The sequence below is a fragment of the Sparus aurata genome, chromosome 20, assembly GCF_900880675.1.
Source record: "Sparus aurata chromosome 20, fSpaAur1.1, whole genome shotgun sequence".
Lineage (NCBI taxonomy): Eukaryota > Metazoa > Chordata > Actinopteri > Spariformes > Sparidae > Sparus > Sparus aurata.
In genome coordinates this window covers 2427411-2444370 of record NC_044206.1, presented here as the reverse complement: position 1 = coordinate 2444370, position 16960 = coordinate 2427411, and the positions used below count along the sequence as shown (strand labels likewise).

The window sequence follows — 16960 nt, the reverse complement described above, 5'->3', positions numbered from 1 at the left end:
CTTCAATTCGGCCAAGAAGAAAATGAGTCCCTGTCGGCCCCACATGGACCGGTTCCGAAATCTTTGGACTGAATGTCAGAATAAATGGTAAATGGACCTGCATTTCTATAGCGCTGTTCCAGTTTATTGACCACTCAAAGCGCTTTACAACACACTTGCCACATTCACCCGTTCACACACACACACACACACACACACACACACACCTAAAGCCTTTGATAGGAAAATTGTCTCTACCAGAACATTACTGCAGTCCTCAGAATTCAGACATTCAAACAAAATTCAAAAGACCTAATGAGGGAGTAAGGGACACATGTATCTGAACCATGCATTATTTAATGCATATCAATGTAAATGTAAAAAAAATACAATTAAATAAACACACACACAGAAACACTCTATTCTGCAGTGTTAAAGAAAGTGAGAAAATAATTCCCGGATCAGCACCTAAAGTTAAAGAGGTTTGTTCTAGACTAAGACACATCTTCCATCTGTTAAGTTGTTTTAGTGTAAAACTGCTGACAAACCAACTGACCAACAAGCCACCAAGCAAACGGACACCAGTGAGAAGAGAACCCGTTTAAAACATAGGGTTTTGAAATGAACGGAGAAATAACGATGAACAAAAGGCGCAGTCAACAGTCTAGCCAAACATTTTATAGGCTTAAAATTTCTGAGAACTATCTTAACAATTAATAATCTTTGGCTGCAATTTCAAGATCCAGTGACCTCATACATCCCCACCCCACCAACACACACCACACTGAACACCATGTATGTTATCTGTTAAATAGAATGAAAGATGAATCCAAATCATTCACACCTCAAGAATAATAATGAGACATTTATCTTTCAAATGAACAAATTTAATGTGTGGTCAAAAAAAATGGTAAAAACACACCTGAAAAAAATCTAATGAAAAATCTCCATCACATGTCTGAAACAATGTCAAGATAGAACACAGTCTGGTTTGACAGACAATATTGAGGCATATTTGGAGCAAATCTCATTTTGTGTACGTAAACAGTGCTGCGTTGCCTTCATCTCATGTAGACTGGAAGTGGACGAGAATGAGCAGAGCAGAAGAGAACAGAACTGGGCTGGACTGCTTCAACAGATATAAATGATGACGACATGTAAAGTGGAGATTATTTGGCAATGATTGGAGCACATGTGAATCAGGATGGTGGGCTGTGATCACTGGAAATGTCAACAGTATGTTTTCTTAAAATAAGACAGACTATAATTAAGAAGCAATAGCACTTATTAGACTTTGACATTCTGAGGTACTGAGCAAGGTAGAAACAACATCCCTGATGATGTTTTTATTGTTTTCCTTCTGTTTGATGTTTAAAATACTACATCTAAAAAAATGCCAGGATTTGGAGCATCTCTTTTAATGTGTAAGGAACGACTCTGAATCTTGACCGTGAGTAGAGATAAAACTGGTTGATTTGAAACTGGCAGTAATCTCATCCAGCTGGCAAACAAAAAGGGTCATAGTCTAACGCACTGATACCAACCGTTAGACACTGAAGTGTTCATTACACACAGCAACAGAAAAGTGCTGGACTCAATAAACAACACTGATTACTGACAAGTTTGCAGGGCCACTACCAATTTTGCCATGAGGGGGGGAATAGAACAGGGTCTTTGGCCCCTTCAAGAGCTTTAAAGGAACAGTTAACCCAACTTGACAAGGAGATGATGACTGAATCTTCAGTTTTGGTTTAAGTTTCCTAGTGAACAAAACACAGGCATGAAAATGGGTCAGGGGTGAAAAAGGTGAGAAGGATAAGACCCCTCTCAGGCGGTCCGGGGCATGCTCCCCCGGAAGAAAATGTTGAATATTTCATATTTAAAAGCATCAATCTAATGCATTTTGAGAGAAAAATCAAGCAGAATTACAAGACAGTATGAATGTATGATAAAGTATCTATCTATACATGGTCACATTATGCTATATAAGAAATAGCACAATCTGCTGCAAAGAGTGTGTTTTGACAAGACCAACATTGGTTTTGAAGAAGTTGCTGTCGCTCTGCTTGGAAGAAAGCTGCTGTCAACACGTGTTGATGCTATGACCTGCACCCTCTTCTTGTGCACTTCTGTTTGACAGTGTGCCTGCAGTGCATGGCTGCTCTTGTCTGCATAGTTAATAGCCGTTTTTATACTGGGCAGCAAGCCGCCAATTCGACTGTCCTTTTTGCGGCTAGGTCCGTGGATTTAGACATAAGGCGGTAAATTGGAGGTCTGTTTTTGTCCACCAATTTGCCGCCTCGGAGGGTACACCTTGGAGGCTATCTAAATTCGAGACGTCGATGTACCGGCTATTGCGTGAGATGGGCGTATAGTCGGGGAGCCAAAGTCTCAAAAATGGGTTGAACCTGACATGGTCTGCCATACTTTTTATTTGTGTTTTTTCTTTTAATTTTGACCCCAAGAACCAATAATTGGAGGGTCTGCTCTGCCGGAAATATCGCAAAAAAAAAATGTGGCCATTTTAGTGTATGTATCCTATATTTTTTATCAGAAAAATGTGAAAAATTATTTTTTCCCTCAACTCCTCAGTGGGTTGGTTAAGCTGTCAATAAATGGATTCCAGATACACAGAACACATGTACTGACAACATCCACTGAAAAAATAACTCTTAAAAACACATTTCTACATGGTTTTTCCATCAATTTAATGCAAAACAATTAGGCGTTTTCTCACTTTTTTCCAATATTTTCATCTTTACTTCATTGGCAATCAATTATTCCACCAAGTTATGACATCAGTCAATATGCCATTCTTTTCATCAAACAGTATACTCATTCCACAGAAAAAAATATAAAAATCCAACCAAAATCAATGGATCTGTGGAGATTTCACTACTAGTTGGCGATCGACAGGCTCAGAACCTCAATAGAATTTTAGAGATATTAGTCTATTTGCCAGTCCATAGAGCCCCATTGTGAACCTAGAAATGTTGAGTACACCAAAGTTTTATGTTAGAAATGTACAGTATGGGTCCCCAGCATTAGGAAACTGCTGGATGCTAACTTGCATATGTTTGGCAATCTGCAAAATTAGCATTATTAGCATTAATTAGCATTAATCGCCTATATGGGCAATATTTCAGCAACTGCTTGGCCGATTTGGACAATATTGGCATGGTTTTGGGGGTTATTGAGGATGTGGAATTCATTTCTGACATTTTCAAAATGCGAAATGGCAGTTTAAACCAAGAGTGGCCATATTTCAACTCCCAGTGGGCTGATTTTTATTAATTTTGAGTCAATTTAGAAGTTTTAGCTGAATCTATAAAATAAATTGTAGGATATTTATGAACACAATTATCCAAATGACATTTTGTTTCGTGATATTTCCGACAGAGCAGACCCTCCAATTATTGGTTCTTAGGGTCAAAGTTAAAGGGCTCCGGCTAGAGTCCTACAGAGTCTCTCTTAAGGCACTCTAGTAGCGGCAAGCTAGGAATAGAGTCCTTCAGAGAGACCCTTTCTCTCTGTAGGACTCTAGCTAGGAACGGTCGTTACTTTCAAATTAAAAGCCCCCCTGCCAAGAACACAGGTCTAAACTCTGATGGGGTGCAATGTAAAGCTCTTATTTTTAAAGACAAATTCATTGTCTTTCTGACAGAATGCGACATACTTTACGGTCAGCCTCCAGTCAGTCCCCTCACCTCAGCATCATCGACATGTCTTGGAAATGAGTTGTAGGGATTTTAGAAAACTTTTTTTTATCGAATTCAAGGCTCCCTTCAGGCGCGCACATGTTCGCAGTTCACTGACAATCTCTGGTATACCTCCATGTCCCTTCCATAACCCCTACCCCCCCCCCCCCCCAAAAAAAAATATTTTCTCATCGGATCCACACGATTTACGTAGGTCATCTATTTTGGTTTCAAAACGGCGAATTTCGCCGAAAATGGTTTTCATGCCTGAAAACATTTCTGAGAGCTTCATAGCAAAACCGAGTCGGATAAAATGGCTTCACACAACTCGTCCAGCTTAATCCAAGTCTTTGGAAGCCTGGCGATCCCAAATTGATTTGAAAAGACAGCTCATGTACCCACCCCAGACGGGTGTGTGCTAACGCTTTTTGCTTAGCAGCTACAAAGAAGAATTTGGCTGAACGAGGACATAAATAACGTATTTTAAAATGAATTTGTTACGTTTGAGAACCGATCCCCGTCTACTTCAGTTGTTAAGAATGCTGCTGCTAAGCTGTCTTGCTGTGAAACTTCAGAAACTTCACCTGACTTTCACTTGAGGGGGAGTAGATCATGACTGCCTTTCATTTTCTGAACTGTTCCATTAATGTGCTGAATTTGAAGACATCAGGCATGTAATATTCATCCTCTGTGGGCCTTGAATATCCTCTGCAGTCATGTCATGGATGTCAGGCCAGTAGCTTTCAGCCTTGCTTGCAGATAAAGTTAGATAAAGCGATATCGATTGGTCTGTCCATCGCTTCGGTCTAGACTGAATGTCAGTACCTATTTGATGGATTGCATCAAATAGATTTTGAAAATTAGGAAGTGAGATTTGGAAATTTTAGGGTGCTAGCATGCTAATCTAAGATGCTGAAGATGGTATAAACATAACATATAACAGCTCATCATCAGCATGTTGTCCTTGTGCAATGTCAGAGTGCTGAGTTCAGAATGTGACATAGCTGCTGACTGACAGTGTTGCCTAGCACCGAAGTGTAGCTCCAGCTTTTCATGGATCATTCTAGTTTATGACAATTTTTGTTCACCCTAACCAATCAGTATGTTATGCTGTGTTCCAGACAACTGGGAACCCAAACATTTCCACCTCTGATGACAAAAAGTACAAAGTCTGAATCCTGGTCGTTAACTCTTATCTTTCCACCCCGACTTCACGAGGAAGCAGTTGTCTACATTGGGTCTTGTGCATCTGAAACACTTGGAAGTTGAAAACTGGAAATTTCAGCCTGGAAACTCTGACCATGGTTGTGACTGGAACAGAGCGTCAGTAAGCGAGTGAGGTGTCTGTACCTCTGATGTCATCTGCAGTCCACACAGAAGCTGTGGGAGTGGTTGCTTTGTTTGTCGTCTAGAATGGAAGAAATATTACGAGTTTTTATTTCTAGAAGTGAACTTCGAACAAATTGTACTGTGTGTGACCATGTTGCCCTTTTTGTGATGTCGTTAAGTAATTAGCAAGCATAGGAGGATGGCGTACCCATTCTTACTTCAGTTTACAAAGCTGTGATTAGCCAACTGTTTCTCCAGACAATGAAAACAGCCCTCAAAAGCACTACACCCGAACTAATCAGAGACTGTGGCTGAAAAGAAGGTCAGGCAGCAGTTAGCTAAACTCTAAGAAGAGTAGAATCATAATCAAAACTCAGCCACTTTCTCCTACAGCTTTGACAGTGAGGGATATTACCAACAGTTTTTGATGCGCTCACTTTTACTTTTAATTCCAGAAGTGGTTTAGACATCTGGTAAAAGTTCTCCTGTTTCTAACCCGTCTTTGGACTGCTTGTTCTGATCGGCTGAACTTCTTCACTGTGTCAGACCAGCTTTTACATCAGTGACTATAGTGTTATCATGACTGATAGAAATGATGAACAACGCATGAAAACAAAACTGAAGCTGTAATAATGAAGCTGAATTTTCTTTTAAGATTTCAATGATGATGTAAACAAGATGGCCATCTCTTCCTTTAAACTAGGTAGACCTGCTGGGACTTGTAAGTGAGACTTGTTCTGCTGAGGTGAACCACCTGGGATAAGGAACAAGGTGTCCAGCCTGTGCTTGTGCACATTGTAAATGGGGTGTGGAGGTGTCCGGGTCTCATTTCTTGGGGCTGCTGTAGTGTCCCAGAGGGGAGCCCTGAACATAGGCGAGAATGGCGCTCTGCAGATAGCTCGCTCTTTGTGCCTCGTCCTCCCTCATCCTCTGGATCTCTGCCTCTCTCAGTCGCAGCTTCTCCAGCATTGAAGTCATCTCACTCTCTTTGTCCAGGAGTGCCTCCCTGTGGCTACTGCTTAGTACTGCAGGACAGCAAGCAACAAAGTGATTAAGGTATGAAATACAGCTTCTCAGGAAACATTTCAGATATCACACACGATGCATGTGAAATCTACAATGTCTGACCGGTTAAATGACAAAACACTGTGTTCTGAATAAACCAGTCAAGTGTTTGTTTTTTCTAAAAATTACAATGTTGGTTGTCTCTATACATTTAAAACGAATTGTTTTATATCTTGCATCATGGGACCTCGTGCTTCTACTATCAAATAATTTCTTCAGAAAATTTTTTTTTTCTCTGGAATAAAGACATACATCAAGAAAAAGACATGTAATGTGACACGATAACGGAGAAGGAGTTTTCCACCTTTAATCTCTCTCTCCAGAGCACTGATCTTCTCTTTGAGTCCTCCCTGTGCCGTCCTCTCTGCATGTAAATGTCCAATCTGCTCCTGTAGCTCCACCCTCACCCGGCTCACTTCAGCCACTTTCTCCTGGTCCTTACCTGACAGCCCCTGCAACAACACACCACCTGCTCAGCACCATAGCCTTTTTTATTTCAACAAATATAAATAAATAAATGTATATATGTACACACACACACACACACACACACACACACACACACACACACACACACATATAACTTCCTCCGATGTCGGCAGTCTTTTATGGAGTTGCAAAGAGGAAGGAGTTATTTTGGTGGTCCAGCATCTGTCTGCATATAAAAGCTCCTTTATTTTCTCATAGATGACACAGATGTTACAGATGTTTGGGGACTGACAATCTTCACTGTCTGGCAACAGTAATCTGGTCAAAACTCAGATCAAACTGATCATCCTCATATCAAGATTCTGTTACTGCATAGCGTTTTACCTTGCATGTTTTCAGATCACTGGCACTACCATGAACATGTGGCCAGTGCAGCTACCAAACAACATGAAGCTCAGATTACACACACTCAGAGGGAGAGGGAGTTTTACTGAGTTCAGGACTACTTTATTTAAGGATACTGGAGCTTAACATGTCACATAGCTGTTTGTTCTAAATATCATATATTCTACCTCTGGTTCATACACAGGAGTCACATATGGAATATAATGATGCCTCCACATAGTGAATGTATCAGGCAGCTGGTGGGTCCTGACCTGCTGAAGCTCCTCTATCCTTCGCCGCAGACTGTCCATCTCGATGCTCTGCTGGCTGTTCTTCACCTGCAGCTCAGAGATGGTCTGTTTCTGCTGGGAGCAGTGGTGCTGTACCTCCTGCAGGGAGGAACGCACCAAGCGAAGCTTTTCCTCCAGTGTCGATACATGCTCCTGCTACTCATGGGAAACAAAGATGGAAGTAACAACTGTCTGATAATCCACTCAGGATCAGTACTGCTTTCCAGAGACAAACATGTGACGTGTGTGTGTAAGGAAATACAAATTAATTTAAACAAGTCATAGTTTTATAGTCAGAACTACAGTCAGAATACTGTTGACCTGTTACTATCCTTTTCCTTTGTGTTTCCTGGTAGACATAATGTCTTTGTGGCATTTCATCATAACCATGACTAACTATCAAACCTTACCACTGCTTGGGTTCACTCCAAAATGTGTCTGTTGACATATCAAATACGTTCTGCATCTTTGACTTCTGAGAAGTATTTACACTAATGGGAATTTGCAGAGCCTCCATGATGGGTTTTGCTTAAAACACACAAGGAAAGGCAAAGGATACAAATAGGACCATTAGCAAACCATGGTACACAGCAGTGCTAACAAAAGGTGCTAATGCAACAGATTTGGCCAATCCCCTGAAGGAGCGACATGCCGTCTCCACTGCAGGTGACAGCTCCCGCTTCAACATTACTCATGTATTAAACGAGGTTGTTGATGAGTGTGTCATCCTGTTGTTGGCCCAGCAGCCATTTGTAATCATAACGTTAAGCCTATCCTCCTCAGAGCCATCAGGCCCGAGAAGTCTCAGACAGCTGAGTTTCAAAATAAACTTTGACAATTGTCAGATGTAAATGAAGTTAAATACTGTTGTGCTTAACTCACAGTACACATGCTTTGTTACATCTATCTTTTTATAAAAATCTAAAATGTTATGCCCACATGTGTCAATTTGTAGCATTTGTTGAAAATTGATATTTTCAAGGTATTGTACCAAAGTTTAGAATTCCAGTATAGTGACTTAATTAATGAATGTGTCAGAAACATGTTCTGCTGCTGATCTCATTCAGTGTTTCAGCACAACCAGTGTGAGATTTTAGTATAGTAGTAAGTATCTGATAAAAAGTACACCTGATCAACCAGATAAGGTTCTAATGAATTCAATACTCTATTTGAATTTAAATAAAAAAAACAGATACATGTCAAGCCAGTGAATAAATGTTAATGTACGTGTAGTAGCAGATTTTCCAACCCACCTCCTCTAAACGCACTTGAGTTCTCACTCTTCCCAGTTCCTCCTCAGCCTGGGCCCTCTCTGTTACACATGCTGCTTTAGCTTTACTCAGTTCCTACAACAGACAGACATTATGACATGATGTTAAGAGTGCAGCTGGACAGGAGGTTTCAGCAGTGCTTCTCACTCGGTGCCGAAGGTGTCCGTAAAGATCAAAACCACTTAATTTAACAGCAATTTCATTATGTGGAAATGATAATCCAAAATGCAGGACTATTGTGTTGAAGCACATTGCAGTGGAAAGATGTTTATCTCATTGTGTCCACTAACTGTACTTCTCCACCTTCAATGCGGATCTTAATTTGTTTTTGATTCAACCACAGCTTTACCTGAAAATTGGGAAATTCCCAGCTGGAGAGAAGTCAACTTGTGGATTTGAATAACTCTGCTGTTTGGTCAGTTACAGTTGGGGAAACTTCCACACTTGTTCATATACAGCCTCAATCCAGTCTTTGGCATGTAACACTAGCTGCTTGTGGTCAATTTATGTCAAGTTTTTATGTATAGAGTTCTGTAGCACACTGTGCAGGTGTTCTGCCAATTTTCACATGCATCAGAAACACATTAGAGAGGAAACTGCAGGAAATCTGGCTTTGGGCCTTATAAATAACTATGACCTGTTAGCTGTTAGTCATCTATTGTTGACGCAATGCATATATTACTGATTGTGTGCATGTGTCTTCGAAACATTGAAACTCTAACCTCTTCCAGTTGTATCCGCTGTCCCTCCATTTTGAAGATGCGTTCCTGAAGAGCTCTCTCACTCTCCTCTAGATGTCGAGTCACATGCTCCACCTATTAAGAAATGTACAATTTTAGCATTTGGTGTTTTTCTATCTAGTCTAGATCTATTAGTTTAGTTTTCTCAACCCATATACAAAAGTCAAACAAAAAATAAACTGTCATCAACTGTGTACAAAAACTGAAGTATGAAAGCAGCATGTGTGTAACTGTATGTGGTGGACTGCAGTGGTTTAGCTCACTCACTCATGTGCCTTTGTCAGACTCAGGAGTTTGATCCTTTAAAAGAATGTTCAAAATCTAATCAGCAGAACCAGAGATATCATCCTTTATGCCTTTTTCACACTACATTACCCATAATGCACACAATGCTAAACAACCTTAAGTCCCAACAGAGATGAAAAGCAGGCTACAGAGGTCTGTCTGCTCAGCTTCTGTGTAATTTCACATGCACAGATTGTTTCATATTCAAACTTGACCACATTAATCAGTATTCACACAGCTACCTCTGGACACAGAAATGGTTTTATACATACAGTGGCTTTATACATACAGTTGCTACAGAGTAACATTGTAATTAATTGAAGTTGTGTCGTCCTGATGAAGTACATTATGAACTCTCTCTCAGCTCTGCATTAGATTTCCACTAACTTCTGAGGAAAATATCTGGCTCTTTAGCTGCTGATTGCTTCACTTTGTTCACCAGCTAGTCTTCTGCTGTTTGGTGTTAAGTGGATAGTGTTCAGTGGGTTTTTAGAGGTTCGCCTGTTGTGGCTCTATCAGAGAGATTGGAAAGAAGCAAATCATTTATCTATGTAAATTATCTAACATGTGATTTGGAAGCTGAACTGAATGTGAGTGCACCTGAAATGTTGCACAGAAAGAGTGTGCAGCTTTACATTAGGTTTAAGTCAACTGTTCATGTTCTTGATCAGACAGACAGACAGATAGACAGATAGACAGATAGATAGATATAAATTAGCTTTCAATTTCCAGATTTGAAATCAAAAGCACGACCATTGCCGGAGTCAGAGATGACAGAGGGACAGAACTGGAAAACCCATCTGCTTCCCTGAAGTCACCAGTGTGACAACTGGTCACCTTTTCTGTGAGTTATGTCAAACACATGTCAAACACATGTCAAACACATGTCAAACACATCGTTGACAGAAAAACTCGACAGCTGCTTGATAAATCTTCAACACGGCAAATCTGTGTCTGCGAAAGCTTGCTGACCATTTGTTGTAATGTAAAATGTTTTGTGGTTGTGCAGATTGTTGCTTGTGAGTTAACTGAGCTGTGGTTGGGAAGGCCTGCAGTGACATCCTGGGGCCTGTTCTATAAAGCACGCTAAGAAAGAGGGGACTCAAGTCCAACACCAGACTTGAATGAGCCAAACAAATTTGTTGGGGCTGTAAGTGGTTGTAGAGAAACTAACTGCACATGCACACTATTCTCAAGCAGTTGAGAGGTCAAACATGAATCAAATATAGATCCATCATGACAAACAGCAGTGTTAAAGAAGGAGTGCTATGTTCACAACCACCAAGCACAAGAAGCATTAAGCGTTCAGATGTTTAATCAAAACTGCAAGCAGTGATGAATGGGCCCTCACACCCCTGTGAGGCTGTGTGCATCAGCAGCCCTGGCCCAGGAGGAAGATCGTTCAATACGCCTTCCCACAGTCATGTGCTATTGTCACTGTGCTAAAGAGGTCAATGTGACATCCTGTGTCCAATGAGTGGCACTAAAGAACACTCACTAATTACATAATAGGTCGAAGTATATTGAGACGAGAGCACGCCATGAACATCTCTCTATAAAAGCAAGGAATGTCTGTCTGTCTGTCTCAAATATCTCTGCGGATCAGGATCACACTGACCTGAGACTTTCAACATGGCTGCTGCGTGGTTCAGTGGTGTGCATCTAAGCATTTGTTTGGACTGCAATGATACCGTGAATAAATTATTTCATAAATGCTTTACAAATTCCTCAATGCATTGTCCACCGGAGCCACCACAGTCACATGCGCACCAGAGCCAATCACTGCAGAGCTCAAGCATTTGGGGATTCATACCTGCAGCGGCGCGAGCTGGACCGGGATTTTGCCGGCGGTTTGGTCCCGTTCTGTTCTGTTCTGTGCATCTAAACTGACTGTTGTGGATTAATGAGAATAAATGAGTCCGGACCAGGTCTGTTCGTGTCTGAGAAGATCCGGAGACGTGCGGACAACAAAGTGGAATCGGAATCTGTGGATGTTCGTGTGTAGCTAGCTGCTAGCCGCTAGCTACACGGCCCACCTCCCGAGGCGACGGACCGGACGCATTGGCACGTCCAAAACCAGACTTAGGGTAAATAATGTCCGCCACGCTTTTTTGCCAACATTGCCGTCACGTTTGCTTTGTGTCTGGTGCAGGAAGAAACGGTAAAAACGGGCTTTTGTCACGAAAGTGTCCAAGCAGCAAGTTTAGTTGTTGAGGAACAGGAAGTTGTGGGAGGGACGTAGGCGGATGAATGACAGGCAACGACGGTCGGTGTGTAGACAGCGATATTGAGAGTTGAGAGATTTGTGACATTTAGCGTGTTTGGAGTGTGTAGTTAGTGTGTTATGTAGTGTTTGGTGTAGTGTGTTTAGTGAGTAGTGGAGTTGGTTTTTTGTTTAATGAGTCAGAATAATGAGGAGAAGCTGAATGTGGAGCAGGCAGTGCAGCTCTTCATTCAGCTGGAAGGAGCACAGGCAGACCTGAGCATTGCCTGTATTTAAATGTAAATAGTTACATATAACTTCATAAATGTTTAAAATGTATGCACAAATTTAGCAAACAACAATTTATATTTGCATTATAAGTAAAAAAAAAAAAAGGGGATTGTTAAACATATTTGTGGTTTTCACAGTGAAAAAATCTAACTTTTTCTACTCTGATTTTATGTTTTTTTTGTGATTTTAGGTCCATTGTGTTAATACAGTTTGTCAAAATGAAAAAAGAACTGTACAGTCACACATGTGAGGTTGTGCTGAAAATAATGACACCAAGTAAATAATTTTTAAGGTGAAATATAATGGCAAAATCAAAAATAGTCAAAAACGGCCAATTATACCCTGGAATATCGGATTTCACAACAAACCTAAATATCCCTGAGGTCCCACCTTCAAACACAGCCTCATTTGGCCATCCATGGAAAAGCTACTTAACCTCCCACTTTTTTATAGGAATACACTCTTCTTACGGGCACTGCACAAGTTTAAGAAAATCAAAGAATGATTGTCACAGAAGACAGTGCAATGACCACACACGTAAGTGGCAGGTAAACATGTGATGAGCAGCAATCTGATCAATGGTATATTAAGGAAAGATTGGACCATTTATACAAAAGTGATAACTACTGCCCGTTTCATGCTGAATAATAGAGAAAAGAGAATAATAGCCGAGAAACATGTAATTTCATGTTGCCACTAAAGGGCGCCTATGAGTGTAACAGAGAAAGGCTACCTCCTTCTGTCGGAGACTGTCCATGTCCTCCAGAGCCTGCTTGGACCTTCTCTTTTCTATTTCCAGACGTTCTGTCAGAGGTTGATATACAGGAAAGTAAAAAAAATGACATTCTCTGTAATAAAGACTTCTATGATTCATATGTGTGTGTGTGCTACCTTCTGTCTGTGCTAGACGCAGCTTTAGCTCTGCTGTGCTGTTGGTCAGCTCCTGCTTCAGGTCAAAGATCTGCTGCTGCTGAGACTTACACCTGCGCTCCATCTCCTCCACCTAACACACAATTAGGCATGTTATAGTGCTCATAATACAGCTTGGGTCTGCTCTAGCATACATCACAATGTTTTGAACAGACGTGTCTTTTACTTTACTCCTGAGCTGGACGTTGGTTTCTGTCAGGTTATGGATCTCTCTGAGGAGTTTGCCCTCTCTGAGTGCACTGTCCTACATGATGGAAACAAAGGAGGTACATTCATTAGTGACAGCATTACCTCAGAAAGCACAGATTATTTTATTTTGGGTTTGTCAGCCTGTATCAGCATAGCGTTAATGTTTTGCAGGATTTGTTGTTCAGGTCACTGATTCTGAGCAGATTCTAGCTGCAAACACACACCAGTCACTATACTTTAATAATCATCATCATCATCATCATCCATTTGCCATATCAGGCTGTACGAGGTCAATTTCAGTGATACTACCCAGGTTCTTCTGAGAAGTAAATTAAAGATGAAATTTAATACAACTTTAAACTCATCCCAACATTATGAAATGCTATCTAATAATTTATATTTTCAGTATTTCTGCATTTCAGAATATAGTTTTTCTCCCTCTTCAAGAGTCTGTTTTTATTTATCTGTTTTTATGCTTCCTGACACTTTATTTCATAATGTCACTTGTTGACAGTGTGGTCTTCATCCTCTCACCTCTCATCACATGTCACTACATAACATTAACTGGTTAAATCCAAGTTTCCTTTAAAGGTACAATATGTAAGAAATCTAAAGCAACTGGCCGTAAAATCATCCTAATATGTCACAGACACTCAGGAATAATGTTCATATAACATACTGAACTCACCAACAACAACAGTACAGCCAAAACATTCGCATTAAAAAAAATCTTTTGCAGACCGCAAATCATGTTGATGTTATGAAATCATGTTTTGGCATGTGGCGCCACCCACAAATCATTGCAGTCAGTCGAGTCTCAGCTGCCGAGCAACCACAGGTTGCCAGTTACGACTAGGGGTGGTGAAAAAAATCGATTATTGATTAATCGCGATTGTAATATTGACGATTATGATTTGATTATTACATTTCCAAAAATCGATTTAAAAAAAAAAAAAAACATATATATATATTTTTTTTGGAATAGTAATACAAACTGGAGTCCTCCTCTTACTGGCTTCCGCTACATGGTCCACAGTCTGGAGCCAAGATATGTTATTCCATCCCGGAGCTTTTTCACACTTAAATCGATTCCAAATCTTTACAAGGAGACAAACCTTTCCATGCAAGTGTCCCTCAACTCTGCTCACAGGGTAGCAATAACCTGCGATGCCTGGACATCCAGAGCTACAGTCTCATATGTGACCGTTACAGCTCATTATGTCACAGTTAATGGAAGCTAATGTCCTACGTACTTCAGACGAAAGCTATGGATGATAGCCACACAAGCGCAAATATGTGTGAGTTTCTCAAAGCAATGGCAGACGAGTGGGGAACAGAGAAACACGCCCTGGTTCTCGTCACCAACAATGCTTCTAACATGAGTCCAGCTGCTGAGCTTGGCAGCTTTCTTTTAACAGTGAAACACTACTTTTAAAACAAATTAAAAAATAATAATTTTGATATTACAGTTACACTATACAATATTGAAGGTGCTGTGAGGTGTTACTCAAAAGATAAGTAAAATATTTCAGCAGCTGACTGATGTTAAATGGAAGATCAACAATCGTTAATAATTGAAAATCGAATCGATAATGATCGAAAATCGATTTGTAATCGAAACGAGACTTCAATAATCGGAATCGAATCGAATCTGGAAATTGGGCCGATTAACCACCCCTAGACTAAAAGACCTCGTTATGAATCACAAAAATGCCAAGATAAAATTCGAGGCAAAGCGAGGGTCTATATAGGAGATGCATTTGAACGGTGGAGACAGTTGAAAGCTGAGAGGAATTTGAAAACGGATGCAGAATTGGCTACTCTTCTCCTAGACAGGTAAGTTAAGCTTGGCTAACTAAGTTAGCATCATAGCTTGACGGGGATGGACATTTCGAATACTTTGAACTGTCGAGTAATAACGTTATTCATTTCAATCATAGAAACAAACGTTAGCAGCACAGCTAACGCTAGCAGCATTAGCACTGTCCTGGTACGGGCATCCGGTCTCCAGCGTGCTGCTGTCCAGCCGCTGTCCAATCAGTGTCAGCCGCTGTCCACTCGATGTCCAGCCGCTGTCCACTCAGTGTCCAGCCGCTGTCCACTCGATGTCCAGCCGCTGTCCACTCGATGTCCACTCAGTGTCCAGCCGCTGTCCACTCGCTGTCCAGCCGCTGTCCACTCAGTGTCCAGCCGCTGTCCACTCGATGTCCACTCAGTGTCCAGCCGCTGTCCACTCGCTGTCCAGCCGCTGTCCACTCAGTGTCCAGCCGCTGTCCACTCGATGTCCACTCAGTGTCCAGCCGCTGTCCACTCGCTGTCCAGCCGCTGTCCACTCAGTGTCCAGCCGCTGTCCACTCGATGTCCAGCCGCTGTCGGCGTGTTTGCCAGCAGCGGCCGGACAATACGAAATCTTACATTTGATACTTAGCCAAAATCGAGTCCTCTTTAGGTCTTTGCATGTATATCGCCATAAACTATATGACGTTATAAAAGGGGAGGCAAAAATGAAGGACAGTTCTGTCAAATATCATGCATAACGTTATTCCATCTGATATGTCCATCCCTAGTCAACAGCTAACGTTACCATAAATAATATTACATCTTGGTCTTTACTGAGAGAACAGAATTGTGTGTCCGCTCTGGCACCCCCGAGTCTGGAGGGGAGGGGGTGGAGGGGGAGTCGGATACGACTCGCCGCAGTATTTTGAATTTGAGTGTAGTAACTGTTTATGGCGCCTTTAAATTCAACCTTTATTCAAATCTCGAAGATTGATTGAGGACTTGCCCTCATTTCAATGACGTAATAGTACGCTAAAAACAGAATAAATGCATACAAAATAATTAACAGAAAACCAAAACAAACAGCAGAATCTTGTTAAGAACAGTTGCATTCAAGATTCAAGGATTTTTAATGCATTCTAAAATGTTCATGGTGTGTGCAGCACAAAAACTTTTTGCATTATCATTCAACACTTGAATGGGTCAAATGATGACAAGGGGGACCGGGGAGCAAACGGGTCTATATGTCTATCAATCAGGTAGGCAGATGACATGAGCAGCTTTGTTAAACCAGGCATAAGAGATTTAGTTTCAGTGTCTGCTCACTGTCTTACCGTGCACAACTTTATATAGTTGAATCTGAATTCCTTTGACATGAATACTGACATGTGTTTTAATCTGAGGTGTAATGACTTGCTCCAGTGTTACATCTCCTCTTATGTGTCCTTACCTCTTGTTCTTTCTTCCTCTCTCTACTCTGTCGCTCCCTCAGGTCTTCTTTCTCAGCTTTCACTCGTGTCAGCAGCTCTCCCATGTTGTGGTTTTTCTGATCAGAAAGGGCAAGGGCAGCCTCTGTCATCTGCAGTCTGAACAACATCATACGATCAGAGTTACCGTCTTACTGTGATGACTGAAGATGAGGATACGTCTAATGCACTCAGGAGAACGAAGACTTCAACATGTACACAGGCAAGCAAAACTGTTTTTGTTTTTGTTCAATGTGCATCATTATGTCAGTTCCAGGTTGACCTTACTAGAAAGAGGATCTTTGTTATCTTACATAAAGGTAACTTGCTATCCTATGATGTACTATGTATAGATAGATAGATAGGTTTTTCTTTGGTGCACATTTTGGATCCAGTCTCAAATGTTTGACCCATAAACATCATAAAGTATAACCGTTCATTGCAAGTAAATCACTGTTATTGATGTATCGATTTCTATGGCTTTAATAGTTTTGTGTTAACAGTAATGTCTGAACAAGTTAAAATAATATTATGCTAAGAAAAAATAAAATTACAAAAAAAACAGTGACATTATAAGTGAAATATAGTGTCTAGGGAAGTAAAGTAATAATGTTTCTCTGAGCATGTTTAGC

General features: G+C 40.8%; 1 protein-coding gene across 6 annotated transcripts in view; it reads right to left on the bottom strand.

Annotated features, from left to right (window-relative positions):
- Positions 1-844: 844 nt before the first annotated feature.
- lrrc45 (leucine rich repeat containing 45) overlaps positions 845-16960 on the bottom strand; it is a 27559-nt gene continuing 11443 nt past the window's right edge. For all 6 annotated transcript variants that reach the window (XM_030400082.1, XM_030400083.1, XM_030400084.1 and 3 more), the window contains 9 exons: positions 16313-16448; positions 13061-13138; positions 12856-12967; positions 12698-12768; positions 9168-9260; positions 8428-8520; positions 7157-7330; positions 6376-6523; positions 845-6031 (listed from right to left, as the gene is read on the bottom strand). In XM_030400082.1, coding sequence (XP_030255942.1) covers positions 5832-6031; positions 6376-6523; positions 7157-7330; positions 8428-8520; positions 9168-9260; positions 12698-12768; positions 12856-12967; positions 13061-13138; positions 16313-16448 — 1105 coding nt within the window. In that variant the 3' untranslated portion in view covers positions 845-5831. The remainder of the gene's footprint in view (positions 6032-6375; positions 6524-7156; positions 7331-8427; positions 8521-9167; positions 9261-12697; positions 12769-12855; positions 12968-13060; positions 13139-16312; positions 16449-16960) is intronic.